The 16,280-nt window shown below is 25.9% G+C and overlaps 1 protein-coding gene across 1 annotated transcript; it reads right to left on the minus strand.

The window, feature by feature from the left end:
• Positions 1 to 358: 358 nt before the first annotated feature.
• LOC145956690 (BTB/POZ and MATH domain-containing protein 4-like) lies at positions 359 to 5,745 on the minus strand. Its single transcript, XM_083072203.1, has 2 exons — positions 3,484 to 5,745; positions 359 to 3,110 (listed from the first exon to the last, which is right to left on the minus strand). The coding sequence occupies exons 1-2, from the start codon at positions 3,933 to 3,935 to the stop codon at positions 2,600 to 2,602; spliced, it is 963 nt and encodes a 320-aa protein (XP_082928329.1). The 5' UTR covers positions 3,936 to 5,745; the 3' UTR covers positions 359 to 2,599.
• Positions 5,746 to 16,280: the final 10,535 nt, after the last annotated feature.

Consider the following 16,280-nt stretch of genomic DNA (forward strand, 5'->3'; position numbering starts at 1 on the left):
TATATATAAATGATAGTGTCATTGACTTGCTCTATTTTTTTCTCCATTCTCTTTAATTGACTTGCTCTATTTTGTTCTGTTTAGTTGAGATTGTTCATCGGTTATATAACACAAAAAATGCTTAAATTTCAACTCTATAATTTTTTTATAACACGCATCAAGATAAGGGAAAAGTGAAAGCTAAAATTGATATCATGATCTCTATAATCAACTGTAGATCTTCAAGACCTTGTAACCAATTTAGATTTATTAGAACAAGAAAAAATAATATATATATATATATATATATATATATATATATATATAAAAGATGAACTTGAGTTAAAGTTTTTGTAAGTAGAATGAGATAAGAATGAATCTTAGCTGCGGGAAGAATCCTTTCAGCACAAAAACTATGATCTCTTTCCCTCTCTTGAATTTGTTACTATTATCCTTTCCCTTTTATGACTCAACAATTATTTTATTTCTTTTTCTACTATTTTATTTTTTAAATTTTTATATTGTAAAATTAAGATTTTTTATATTTTAAAAAAGAAAATTAACATAAGACATTGTAGTATCTTATAATTCAATACTAAAAATATTTCTTCATGAGTGAATAATTGAAAGTAATTAAAAATTAAAAAAATTGTTTTGTACCTGTAACAAATTTCAGATATATTTTTTTTTCTAGTTGATGTTTGTAAATTTCTACTTCAGTATCAATATAAAATGAAGGAACATATTTAGTTATAAGAGAGTAGGACAACTGTTTTACTATTTTTTTAATCATTTATAAATTTATAAATAAAATATTTTGAATCACAAATTATAAAAAATTTGAAATATTGTTTAAAATAATTTTTAGCATGTGCAGTACTACATAACTTTCTTCGTAAAGAATGTCATTCCGATGAATTTTCAATTGGAGTGATGGACGAACCTTCATATCTTGCAAAAAAATATTTGCAGAAATTTTTTGCGAATTTTCCTGCAAAAAAATATTCGTAGAAATTTTTTGCGAATTTATTTGCGAAAAATAATTTACATATATTTCTTACAAATTTTGCTACAATTTTAATGATCAAAGAAATTTTTTTCCATGGTAAAAGTTTGCAGTAAATATTGTAAGAATTTTATTTTATGTCTTGCAAAAATAAATTTGCAAGTAATGTTTACTAAATGATAGAAAAATTTTGCAAGTAACTTTTCTTGCGAATTTTCCTGCAAATTTTAATCAGTAGGAAAAATTAAAAAAAAAATTTATAAGTTTAATATTTTAAAAAAACTTCAAGTCTCACATCGATTGAAAATAAAACAATTAAAGAGTATATAAGTTGAGGCAACACTTATCTTACAAGTTGATTTGTATGGTTGAGTGTTAGGCTTATAATCTACAATCTTAGAATTTAAAAGATTATGTATCACATGTTGGAGGCATGAAAAAAATGCTTCGGATGAATTCATTGTGAGCATTTGAAATTTTAAGAATTATTGATAGAATTTATAGTAATTTCTTTAATTTTTTTTCATAAAAATATTTCTGTAGAATTTCTTGCAAAAACCAAACTCAAATGTTATGTAATAGATAAATTTTTGTATATATATGTCACACTTCATCCTAATTGTTGTCGTCAACAATAATAAGTGAGACATTTTGATTTTGTTCTTCTACCCTAGCTTCTTCTTCACCTACCGGCACATCATTTGTTAATTTGCCCTTGCATTCAGCCACATTCTGCACGCATTCCATCATTTCCAGTTCTGATAGCAGCAATGGACAATTTTTCTTAAGATACTTGCAACCTTCAGATTGCAACACATCTGCATTGTAGTAACGAAAATAAGACAAGATGTAGGATAATGCTAAAAAACCAAAATGATGACAATACATTAGTTAGAGGCTAAAAAGTATCAAGTTTAAATTCAAATGTAGAGTTGGGTGGGAGGGTTAAGCAAGAAAACACACCATCAAGGTAATCAGCAGAAAACTCAAGACATTTGGACTTCAACACTATAGCATCATGACAATCAGCAAAAGCAAGTAGATAGGCAACAGTCTCTACACATATGTCTTGACACAACAAATATTCGCAAAGACTCTTGAGTCTTGGCAAACCATACTTTTCTGCAGCAATTAACAACTTCGAAACAAATGATTCAAATACAGACTCCAAAGATGCCGAACAATGCCTAAGGAGCTCTTCATCCGGTAAAAAATTGTCAATATAAATAAATTGAAGCATAGTCTGTTCAACAATACAACACAAGAACATTAGATAACCAAACAAACAATACGCTGCAACATTTTAAAAAGCAAAATAATAAACATCAATCTTCATATATAAACATTTTTAAGTATAAGCATTAATAATATATAAATAAACACATCATTTAATTAAAGATCACATGTTTTATTGCATTAAACAAATAACATGATGTTTACATATTTTTTTTAAAAATGTACTATAATTTTTATAAAATTTACTTCTAAATTATCATTTATTATAAAATATTATATCTATAATTTTGAGATTGTGTATATATCTTCAAATTAAAACATTAAAATAAAATAAAAAACTAAAACCAAATTAATTTAAATTTTAGGATAAAGCATATTTTACCCTTTTAATGATTGTAATACGTACATTAAAAAAGTTAACAATAGAAATAACAGGATTATGTCCCGGCTGGCTCTGATTGGCCACACTGAAACTGGATTTACCTGCACATTCGTATTCAAGTTGCAAGGAAAAAATGTCATTTTAAACGAATGTGTTACCTTGAAAACCCTAGGTTCCACGTCTGTAATAACTATTTCACTTTTATCTAACCCTTTCCCTTCAAGAAACCGAGTTTCAAACGTTGTTGAGCGTGTAGTCAGAATAAGCTTATGTGCATAAAACTTTTCTCCATCAACTACGAAAGTAACATCCGATAGCTCCTCATCGTCAAGCAGCATCCCAAAATGTGCCCCCATATCAGACTCAGGAACTTCTATTGGGTTCAAGTTAGAACAATCCATCGACGATGACACCAAAACCCCAACCACGCAGTGTATTTTCAAACAGTCATCCTTCAGAAACCTCGACGTCTCCAGCACTCTCCGTTTGAAATACCGCCGAAACCCCCTGCAGACACACAAACTCACAAACACTACATCATTAATATATCCACAAAACACACGCAACATTCTAGTTAGATATAAGTTTAGAAGAGTTCACGAGAGCTTCTTAACTCAGTATGAAACTCTCAAAAACACTTCTAACTAGTATTCAAAGAGACTCTAATTTACATCAGAAGTCTAGAATCTAAAATCTTATTTAAATACGATATAATAACTAGTATTCAAACAAACTCTAATTTAGATCAGAAGGGATCTATAATCTTATTTAAAGAGATCAAATTCAGCACGATATAATAACTAGTATTCAAACAGGCTCTAATTTAGGTCCAAAGGGATCTAAATTAATACGATATATAGTTAAGAAGATTTTTACTAACCACATGCTGCCCTTGAATTTGAGGGTGTGAGGGCCAGCGTCGGGGGTGCGGTCGAAGTGGCTGTTGATCTTGTGGTCATCTTCACCACTCTGGTCGAGCATGGCGAGTTCAAAGAGGGCACGAACGTTGGTGGCGTCCGAAAGGAGCGCTACAAAGATGGAGACATATTTGTTGTCCTCTAACTTGGAGCCATCAGGGTAAAAGTATATGCCCCACTCGTACCCTCCCACGCTGAAACTCTCACTCTTTAAGGGCACCCCTACGCCCATTCCTTTCGTCAACGAGAAGCCCTTTATTAAGAAATCATGTGACCCGTTCACCGTTTCTGTCACGGATCGTGAACTCGTATGAGTAGACTCTATTCCGTTCCATCTCGCCACGGTTCTTTTCTGCATCTCCATTTGTGAAAAAGCGACACAAAATGGATACGTGTTGCCTCCAATGAATCTCATTCACTACAGCTGGTTGTGGATTTTGGCTTCCCTCTGTCTGAACTAGCTCTCAAATAAATAATCCAACAGAAGGAAAACAATTTAATGCTTCGAATTTTTTTATTTATATTTTTCTTCTTGTTATACTTTGACCTTTTTTGGATTCTTACACTCCAGTCATATGCTACGTACCCTGGAACAACAGTCACACTTCACAAACAAAATATACGTTATAATTTTTTTTCTCTTATTGTATATTTTATTAATTAAATGACATGCATTATAATGAAATTAGTTATTTTTTTTACTATAGTAAATACATTAATTATTTCAATGAAAAATTTATTGTAATATTATTAATTAAGAAATAAATGTTATATAACATATTAATTAATGAATGTATTAAATGGCATATTTAATGATTTAATTCAACACTTGTTGACTATATATTGTTGATTTGATTTGACCACAAATATCTTTAATGAGAAATTAATAATTGTGCCTGAAAGAGTATGACTTGAGTTAAAATTCTTTTTTAAATATTTTATTCAACGATTTTACAATTTATTTTTGGTTTTAAGAAATGTTCGAAGAAATGGTTGTTGACTTACTCTTTCAAAAAAAAAAAAAAATATATATATATATATATATATATAGAGAGAGAGAGAGAGCTCTAATTAAACTTTTTTTATCTGGTTTTTTATTTTTCAAATAATGGAATATTATCATTTTTGTCTAATTTAAATTAATAATATTAAATTTTTATACATATGATGATACATGTCTCCTTTTTGAGCATTAGAGCATCTCTATTGGCAGAATACATTTCAGATCTAGAAACAATTTTCGTATATCTCCCAATTTCATATAAAATTTAAGAATTTTCTTTATTAATTTTTTTTTTAAAATTTTGAAAGAACCTAACTTCACTTTTTAATCCACTTTTAAATATTTAACTTAAAAATTTTATAATTTATTTTTACTTTTATGAAATGGTTGTTAGGTAAATTACTTTTTTAATATATATATATTGTGTGTGTGTGTGTGTGTTTGTGTGAGGAGAGATTTACTTATTTAAAGAATAAATTTACTTCACTCAATAATTTATATTCTACATCAAATTTTAAAATTTAATTGTTAATTAAAAGTTCTTAATGAATAAATCAAGTCTACAAATTTTTTGAAAACTTTAAAGTTATTTAATACTCTATTTTATTAATCTAAAATGACAGATAATTATAAAAACATTTTATGAATTGATTTAAATCTACAGTATCTATGATTTTCAACTTTTTTTTTAATTTGTAAATTTGATCCATGCATTAATAAATTTATTTCAACGGTTGAATCATTAAAATTTGATGTAAAACATGAGTTATTGAGTGTAATAAGTCTACTGAGACTTATTCTTAAAGTAATTATATACATAGTTAGGATTTGTTGACACTAAGTGTAAGTCTAAACACTTACACCAAATCTTATATATTCAATAACCTTTTAATACAAATTTAATCGATTTAACCTTTGAATTATATAATATTATACTCAAAATTATTTATATAAAATTTCACATGATTCCAAAATTATTTAGTAGTTTATCACATTTTTTTTATTTTAATATATAATAAGATATTTAAAATATGTGTAAATATTCATTTTTGAAAAACATATCTAAAAAAGTTATATTCATGTGAAATTTGATATACATAATCTTGAATATAATATCACATGATTCAACGAATGAATTAGTTAAATTTACATTATATAAAAAGTTATTAAAGACATAAGATAGTTTGGTATAAGTGGTTAGACTTACACTCAGTGTCAACGGACCCTAACTCATATATATATATATATATATATATAGGCATTGATGACTTAAGTACGAGTTGGTGGGTCCAAGGCCCCATTTTTTAAGGGACACCATAAAAATGCTATTTAATATTCTATATAATATAAAAATTAAAATTTATTTAATTAAATTATATAAAATGTATTAGTGAAAATAAAATAACTGTGAACAATTAATAATATATAATTAATTTTCCTACTAGTCAACAAAAAACTACCCATAATTTTACGGAAAAAAATCAGTAATATTAAATGTAACGAGAAAAATATGATATATCACTAAATTATTTCTTTTCCTTTTTTTCTTTTGTCGTGAATTTCCTAATTGTTAATTTGAAATCATAAATAAGGATTGTCTTTAACTTTTTTCCTCTTTTGTTTCTAATTTCTTTAATTCTCTTTCTAATTTTCAAATTGTTTTTCATCTGCTAAAATCTCAAAATCAAATTGTTGACTTTCACCTCTTTACTATAAGCTTATTTGTGATATATCACCGTTATCAATCCAATTTTTCAGTATTTAGTAATTTTTAATGATAACTCACAATCTCATACGAATTTAAGTTTAGTGGTTTATTTTAGCAATTGCATGTTTTATTGTTAGTGTACTTTATACTTTTAGGTTTGAAAATAAGATCATAAATAGTATTCAAATTCAAATAATTATATAGCATCATTCTTTCACTTCGCTCATGCACAAAAAACTCAAGGTTGGTCTTATATATAGGAAGGATACACTTACTCTAAACGGGTGTTTGGAATGTGAAACATTTTTTACTTTTTTGGGAAAATTAAATTGGGAATCTTGGTTTCCCATGCTTGATAATTGTTGAAAAAAAGGATTTCCAAGAAAATAATTTCCCGGAAGCTATTTTTATTCCACTTTTCCACAAAAAAATTTTTTTGGGGAGGTGAGAATCTAAGGGCATTTCCAATGGAAGCAACTCGTTTTTGAGTTGCTTCATGCATTGAAAAATGAAAAAAGTGGTCCTTAGTGTGTCATGTAAGTATTAAACAACTCAAACACAAATTTATTCCAATGGTAAGAAACTTTAAGAAATTCAACTTTTAAAATTTTTTTTCTAATCATTTATGAACCAATTTTAAATTCTTATTAAAAAAGATAATTGCACTACAATGAAAGAAAATAAATTACGAGAAAAAAAATACACAATAAGTAGATATTAAAAATAAAATAAAGTAATAGTAAATAGATAGACATTATACGAAATTATTTTTCATCATTATTATTTTCGAAATATTCCCAAATATGTTTAATAAGATCTGGTTGAAATCTAGTAAGAAACAGTTGCTTGAGGAAACAACTCTCTCTCTTCTTCAAGCAACTCATGTTGCCACGTCAGAGTCCTCCAATGACAAGAAACGGGGGCTTGAGTTGCTTCATGGGACAAACAACTCCCATTGGAATTGCTCTAAGGGGGTGTATTAAATTAGGATTTTAAAAGACTTTTTTAGTTAAAAAAAATCCTGCGAATTTTAAAAGACTTTGCATCTTATTATTTCTTGACCTTGCCAATTTTAATAATATTATTAGAGTCTATTTTATTTTTATAGTTTAATAGTATTTGCTAATACTTTTTATTTATTTATTTAAATGAAATGAAATAATATATTTTTGTCTTTCTTAATTATAATGTAGTCTTTTTATTTGTTCACTTCTTTTGTTGAATTATGTATTTAAATAATTTTAACTATAAGGGTTGTATTAGTTTAAGATTTCATAGAATTTTAAAAGACTTTTTTAAGTAAAAAAGTCCGTTAGTATTCGATAAGGATTTTATGTCACTTAAAAATAATTCAGTGGTATTCAATATGGATTTTCAAGATTTTTTAAAGAGTCCATTAAAATTCATTGGTATTCATTTGAGACTTTTTACAACCTAAAAACAATATATTGGTATTCAAAAATATAAGAATTTTAAAGGATTTTTGTATTAGAGGAATTTTGAAGTACTTTTTAGTGGTATCTATAAATACTAAATTCATAAAATAATCTCATTCAAACCCATCAGATTTTGAAAGATTGTTTGAAGTGACTTTTCAAGAGCTTCAAGAATTCCCAAGTGAGTTTTCATCTTTTTGTTTTTCTATGCTCATGTCTTCTCCATTTTTCTCTTGCTAATAATACTGCACTACTGCTCATATATAATATTGTACTACAGTTTCCATTCTATTCCCCTATTTGGTGAAATTTCTATATATAAATGATAGTGTCATTGACTTGCTCTATTTTTTTCTCCATTCTCTTTAATTGACTTGCTCTATTTTGTTCTGTTTAGTTGAGATTGTTCATCGGTTATATAACACAAAAAATGCTTAAATTTCAACTCTATAATTTTTTTATAACACGCATCAAGATAAGGGAAAAGTGAAAGCTAAAATTGATATCATGATCTCTATAATCAACTGTAGATCTTCAAGACCTTGTAACCAATTTAGATTTATTAGAACAAGAAAAAATAATATATATATATATATATATATATATATATATATATATATATAAAAGATGAACTTGAGTTAAAGTTTTTGTAAGTAGAATGAGATAAGAATGAATCTTAGCTGCGGGAAGAATCCTTTCAGCACAAAAACTATGATCTCTTTCCCTCTCTTGAATTTGTTACTGTTATCCTTTCCCTTTTATGACTCAACAATTATTTTATTTCTTTTTCTACTATTTTATTTTTTAAATTTTTATATTGTAAAATTAAGATTTTTTATATTTTAAAAAAGAAAATTAACATAAGACATTGTAGTATCTTATAATTCAATACTAAAAATATTTCTTCATGAGTGAATAATTGAAAGTAATTAAAAATTAAAAAAATTGTTTTGTACCTGTAACAAATTTCAGATATATTTTTTTTTCTAGTTGATGTTTGTAAATTTCTACTTCAGTATCAATATAAAATGAAGGAACATATTTAGTTATAAGAGAGTAGGACAACTGTTTTACTATTTTTTTAATCATTTATAAATTTATAAATAAAATATTTTGAATCACAAATTATAAAAAATTTGAAATATTGTTTAAAATAATTTTTAGCATGTGCAGTACTACATAACTTTCTTCGTAAAGAATGTCATTCCGATGAATTTTCAATTGGAGTGATGGACGAACCTTCATATCTTGCAAAAAAATATTTGCAGAAATTTTTTGCGAATTTTCCTGCAAAAAAATATTCGTAGAAATTTTTTGCGAATTTATTTGCGAAAAATAATTTACATATATTTCTTACAAATTTTGCTACAATTTTAATGATCAAAGAAATTTTTTTCCATGGTAAAAGTTTGCAGTAAATATTGTAAGAATTTTATTTTATGTCTTGCAAAAATAAATTTGCAAGTAATGTTTACTAAATGATAGAAAAATTTTGCAAGTAACTTTTCTTGCGAATTTTCCTGCAAATTTTAATCAGTAGGAAAAATTAAAAAAAAAATTTATAAGTTTAATATTTTAAAAAAACTTCAAGTCTCACATCGATTGAAAATAAAACAATTAAAGAGTATATAAGTTGAGGCAACACTTATCTTACAAGTTGATTTGTATGGTTGAGTGTTAGGCTTATAATCTACAATCTTAGAATTTAAAAGATTATGTATCACATGTTGGAGGCATGAAAAAAATGCTTCGGATGAATTCATTGTGAGCATTTGAAATTTTAAGAATTATTGATAGAATTTATAGTAATTTCTTTAATTTTTTTTCATAAAAATATTTCTGTAGAATTTCTTGCAAAAAAATTCGCAGGAAACTTTCCTGCGAATTTTCCTGCAAATTTTTTTTTGTAGGAAACTTTCTTGTAAATTTTTTTTTTTGCAGGAAACTCTCTTACGAATTTTTTTTTGCAAGAAAATTCGCAAGAAAATTTCCTGCAAATTTTAAAATTCGCAAAAATATATTATCCACGAAGGTATTACCTACAAATAAAATTTCGCAGAAAAATTTGTAGGAACAACGATTCCTGCGAGTTTTTCATAAAAATTTGTAAGAAAAGTCGCATGTAATAAAAGAAATTCTAGTAGTGTCTTCAACATTACCGATTAATGACAATTATAATTTTGAGCCTATTATTAAAACCTAAGAGCAAGAGCGAAAATATGCTAATACAATACTTAGAGGACTGGTATAGTTATGGATATGTGAGTGAATGTTATTTAGAAGGACATGATAGTACAAAAAAATTATTATTATTATTTATTCAGACATTATTTTTTTATTATTATTTTTGTCTTTGACTCTTTTTAAATTTGAATGTATGAAAAAAAATATTGAACTCTTATCATATGTCAAAAATCTACAAAATTCTGCAAAGTTCACAAAGTCCCGTAAAATACATTAAAATCTTAACTTAAAAGTCATGAAAATCCTACAAAGTCTTTTAAAATCCAAAGACCTTTAAATTCCTAATCTATACACCCCTAAATTTTTCACTTTTTAAAATAATTTAATGTCATAATTGTAATAAGATATGAGTAAATAAGTATATTTAATGAGTTTATTCCAATAAAGAATATTTTTGCAAAAAATATTCATATACCCATAAGCATATACTATTGTAACAAAACATGAAAATCTTTAATTTTCGAGAATTTTGTATGAATATTCTCAAGAACTTTTATAAGCAGCCAAACAAATTTTAACTATTATCAAGAATCATTCCTAGATTTGTAATTTACAGGAATCATAATTTTTAAGTATGAAAAAACTTCTCTCCTACCAAAAGTCTCCTAAGAATAAGTCTTAATAGACTTACTTTACTTAATAATTCATTCTACATCAAATTTTAATAATTAAATCGTTGAATTAAAAAAATTTAATGTATAGATCAAGTATGAAATTTTTAAAAAAATTTAAAACTATATGATATTTTATTATATAAATTTAAATTAACGCATAAAACATTTTTATAAGTTATTAAATGAAATAATTTTACAAAAATTTACTTTTAAAATAAATAGTCATATATATATATATATATATATATATATATATATATATATATATATATATGCGGGTGTATTTACTAACTTACACTTACTTATTTTTTTAAAGGAGAAAGTTAACGAGTTATAACTAATTCTTTTTTAAAAATGTACCGATGTGTAACTTATTAACTTATTTCTTATAATAATAATAAAAGGTGTCAATTAACAAATGTTTAAAATTTAGAGTGTTACTTGGGTTACCAAATATTAATTCTGGATTTTATTAACATACACTTAGTACGTATGTGCGTATATTTACAAAGACTAAAAATATATATTCCTACATGGGAAACAATTAAGAGGGAATTAGAACAATCATTATACATGTAAGAAAATGAGGAATAAAAAAACAAAATAAAGAAAATAAGTGGGAGATTCTCTTTATGTAGGCTAGGTCAATTGGACAATGTCATATAGTTTTTTAAAATAAACAAAATTCAACAATGAGTAAAAGTGCAAGCGGGTTGGATTTGGTCGAGTTTAGATAATTCGTTACTCGATTTGATCAAAAGTTAATAGATTGGGTTGGATTGAATTTGTGCAAATTTTTTTTAAAATTTCAATCCAAACCAACCTAACTACCAACGGGTTATATTAGATTGGGTTAATCGGGTTAACATAATTATATTTATTTATTTTTTGTAAATTTTAAATATTTTAAAATAGATATAAATTCCCTTAAAAAAATATATAAATTATTTGATACATTATTGCAAATTCTAGGTTATCAATCTATAAAGCAAATAATGATACAAATTAAATTTTAAAATAAATTTATTAATTTTTTTATATTATTACAAACTCAAAAAACCAACATTAATTAATATAAAATAAAATTTAAAATAAATATATTATATTGTTATAATATTATTAATTTAAAACACAAAACTTGTGTTATTAAGTAAGAATGATAATGAATATTATTCTGAGCAAATAATCATTCAAATATTATTATTATTATTATTATTATTATTATTATTATTAATCGGGTTGGGTTGAGTTAGAAACACAAAACTCATTACTCGGCCCGTACATTACCGGATTTTGATCGGATTAGATTGGATCTGACCCGAACAATAAAAAAAAATTAATTCAAATTCATTAAATTGATTTAAATCAATTTAAATCAATTTAAATTGATGGATTATTGTAACCCGCTTACATCCCTAACAATGAGTATTATTCCCTTAAAATAATCCATATATCAATCCAACACATCCCCGGACAACATATGCTTGAAACTTGAACATAGGAACTGACCTTATCCTTCAACCTAAGCTAAGTCCAAGTACCTATAAGCCAGTCTAACGATATTCCTCTATCAATCAAAGATAATTCACACCAGATTCTTAAATCTTGACCTGGTGTCAAGTTAAGATATGTTTATTCATTAATTTATGTTTTATTAACTCAATAAGGACAACAACTTGGCCAAGGTTTTCCGCCAACCATTTTATCATCCTACCCTTTTAAATTGATGAAATGAAAGTATTAATAAATTTCATAGTATAATACTTAAATAGGATGAAAATAATATGATAAATTCTTGCACCGATAGATATTATTTCTCTTAGTAGATATTATTTATGATGTTGATAAATGATGCATGCAAAATAGAAATGGGAAAATTAATGTACCTTGCACATAATTATTACACGAAACTAAATCCAAATTATTGTTTCGAAAGACTAAACAATTACTGATATCGTAAGATTGCATTCTATCTATCATTTAGTTAAATTCTCTACTTATTTCATAAATAATTTGTCAATAAAAACATTAGGTTCAAAAAGATTTGTTACCCTAGTAAGTATAAATGAAAGTGAGAATTGTTGTGGTCATTCAATGACCCTAGGCTTGTATTGCCTTTTAAATCTTCTAATTAACTATGAATGACACACAATAAAACTAATAACCCTAATGTAAAGGGAATGCACAATTATATTGAAAATTGGGGGAAATATAGGACTTTAATCACAAGATCGATTACTAACTTACCCATAGATTTAGCTAATTATTATAAGAGAAAATCAAATCCTAAAAATATCAATAATTACAACAATAAGTATCTAACTACGTAAGAATAAGGAAGACGTACACAAATTTCTTTTTCAAATTAATGATTACAACCTTAAATACTCAAGAATCCTATCGCGCCCATGAGTCTCAAAGATCCCTTACGAAACTCAAGAAAAAAGTTAATGCCATGTATAGATGTAAAACATGCTCAAAGATTACCGATATCAGATAAAGAAGTAAAAGAATAAGTTAAATATGATGATATATTTAAATGAAAATTCTTGTGCTAGACAGGAGTATCATTAATATTTAAAAATCAAGATTAGGCTTAAAATAAAAATAAAAAAGACCAAAATTACTTATTTAATAATCAAAACAGGCACAACCACTTTTGTTTATATGCATAATTGTGCTAGAAATAAACATAGTTGTGCCACCACTTTCTTTTTTCAATTGAAGCTAAATGGTTGAACATGGCATGTTGATGGTTCATTAGCCGAAAATAAGGCATAAAAGGTACATTATAATTCAAAAACAATGCATGTTTCCTTCCCACTAAATATGTACAAGTCATTAGTCACATCAATCTTACAGCAAAATAAAGAAAGTTAGGTGAAAGGCAGGGTAAAACTTATGATAACATTAAAATTAGCGTTGTTTCACTTCGATTAACACATAAATAAGGGGTTTATTAGTTACGTTCCTTCCACACATATTTTTGATTAACATATTTTAGTGTAATATGTGAATTAGATTAATACGATGGGGGCAATTATTTACTTCTGTCACATTAATTACAGAAGGTATTTTTTTTAAAATATTATTTTTAATTTTTAAATATTTAGATACAAATTTTAATATATATTAATTTATATTATTATTGTTGTTGTTATTATCATATAAGGATAATTTTCTTTACCTTGAGTTATTTAGTTACAAGTTGGGTCATAATTTTTTTTAATGAGTTATTAGGTCATTTTTTTCTTTGGTCATCTTCAACCTTTCTCCTTTAATGAGAAAATTGTTCTTGAAAAAATTAGAACAATATCTAACAATCCTAAGTAATAGTATACTTGTCTTAAAACTTTTTTACTATCTTCACCAATTTGAAAAGAACAAAGATTCATCATGATACACAAGTTCACTACCGTCGTTACTAATTATAAAAATCTTAAAAATAGGTGAGTTTATTCTTTTTGTTCTAAGCCCCATTTTGAACCCATCTTGATTTGCTAAAGTTATCTTTCCTTCTCATTTCCATGTTTGTTACATTTGAATCGAGGAAATATGTGACTTAGGAGTATTGTTGTCTCTATTACCATTGCAAATGGGTAAAAGGAAATTCTAAACCATGTTCTTATATCAATTGATGTTACTTTAATTTGATTTACTCTAAAATTAATACAAGAACATGGTTTAAAAATCTCATTTGTCTACCTCTATTTGTAATGGTAACAAACACAAAATACCTAAAAAAATGTCATGTATTTTTTTTATGCAAACATAACAAACATGAAAGTGAGAAGTATAATTAAAAATAAGAAGGAAAAATAACTTAAGCAAAACATGGAACCGATTCAAAATGGAGTACGGTGCAAGAAGTATGAACTCACCTATTTTTAGAGTTTTCACAATTAGTGAAGACGTGGGTGACATTATAGTGAATATTTGTTATTTTCAAATGGTGAAGATAGTGAAAAAATTCCAAAATAAACACACTATTGCTCGAGGCAACTAGATCCTATTCTAGTTTCTTCAAGAATAAGGGTTATATCTCCATTAGACAATAAGGGTTAAAAATAATCCAATGAAAAAAAAATCTTAATAATTTATTAAAAAAATATGATCTGAAGTAAATAATCCATAATAATTTTTTTATCCTTATATGATAATAATAATATAAATTATATATATATATATATATATATATATAATATTTAAAAACTTGTCTTCTATAACTAATGTGATAGAGGTAGATAGGTGATCATACTCTATTAGTATAACTTATAGGAGATACCAAAACATATTAATGAAAAGATGCGTGAAGATAATAGTCTAATTAATATTGATTTACATTTTAGATTTATGTGAAAGAGTTAATAATAAATGTATGCATCATAAACTAGTTTACTAAAGTATATCTCAATCTGGGTTAACTTATTATATCCCATATCCTTCTTTGGAATAGTTTTAAATAGATTCATAAACTATATTAAGTTTCTTTAGATATATAGGGATGGATTTAAGTTAAAGAAATTGGTCTAATCATATTTTAGGTCCAAGTTAGAAAACCATCTCATTTTTTTTATCAGCCAATGACAGAACTATATTATATATAGGTACATGGAGAATACCCTAACCATCTATACGATATCCAAGATTTTACATACCAGTCTAATAACGTTGCCATCAAATTACATATATAACATGCAAGCTACCTGCTCATTCTAATAAATCAAGAGATGATTCAAGTAAGCACTAGTAAAGCAGAGACACAACACCACTAAAACAGGACCATAATGCTACATGATAGACCTACAAACTCTTCAGGCATTCCCAAGGGTTCATTGACCACTGAAAGAAGGAAGATGAAAAACCTTTTACTTTCGCCGTTAACCATGGTCTAAATTTAATCAAGTCAAAGACATACCCACCATATATAAGGTGTGACATTGTTAGAAATGACAGCATTCCTGTATAACCATATACACCATATAGAAAAACCATCTCATGATCATTCCCTGTTGAATGCTATAAAAATCCTAATGACATTTATTTTACGAATAATTTAATCAACACGCATTATATGGTTTATTAAATTTTGAGAAAATATTTTATGAAATATAGTAATAAAAGATAAATTAATTCATAAATAATGATGATAATTAAATAGAGTGAATTCGGAAAAAAAAAATTAAAATAAGAATGTTCCTAGACATTAAAACTTCTATATCATAATTGTCAAAATATGCAAATTAGATCGACAAACTTGACAATATTTAATTATCGTGGACTCAAGAATTAAAAAAAAAAAAGTTTAGTTGATTAATACTTTAAATCCTCTTTTATTTTATTTTTTTCATCAAACAAAAAAAATTGAATTTAAAAATAAATAAATAAGGAATTTAACTAATGTAATCTTTATACTATTGGCAAAATTTAAATGATATTTCAATGTTTTCCTAATTTCATTAACGACCAAGTTTTAATTTTTTTTAATTTTTTATGTTGGTGGCATCCAAAATAAAAGTAACAGTCACAAACTAAATTATAAGATGGAGTTCATCGGAAATCCTCTAAGGTTTGCTAACACAGTTGGTTGAAGTTCTGGTATGTTTTTCTTTACTTGCCAAGAAATAAAAGATAAAAATATAAATAATAATAATAATAATAATAATAATAATAATAATAATAAAATAATTAAAAAAAGTTAGGGCCTGCCCAGTAGTCTATTGGCCATTGCCTTTATATTGTTGTGTTGGCCTGT

Source organism: Cajanus cajan, chromosome 4, assembly GCF_000230855.2.
Source record: "Cajanus cajan strain Asha chromosome 4, NIPB_CcT2T_4, whole genome shotgun sequence".
NCBI lineage: Eukaryota > Viridiplantae > Streptophyta > Magnoliopsida > Fabales > Fabaceae > Cajanus > Cajanus cajan.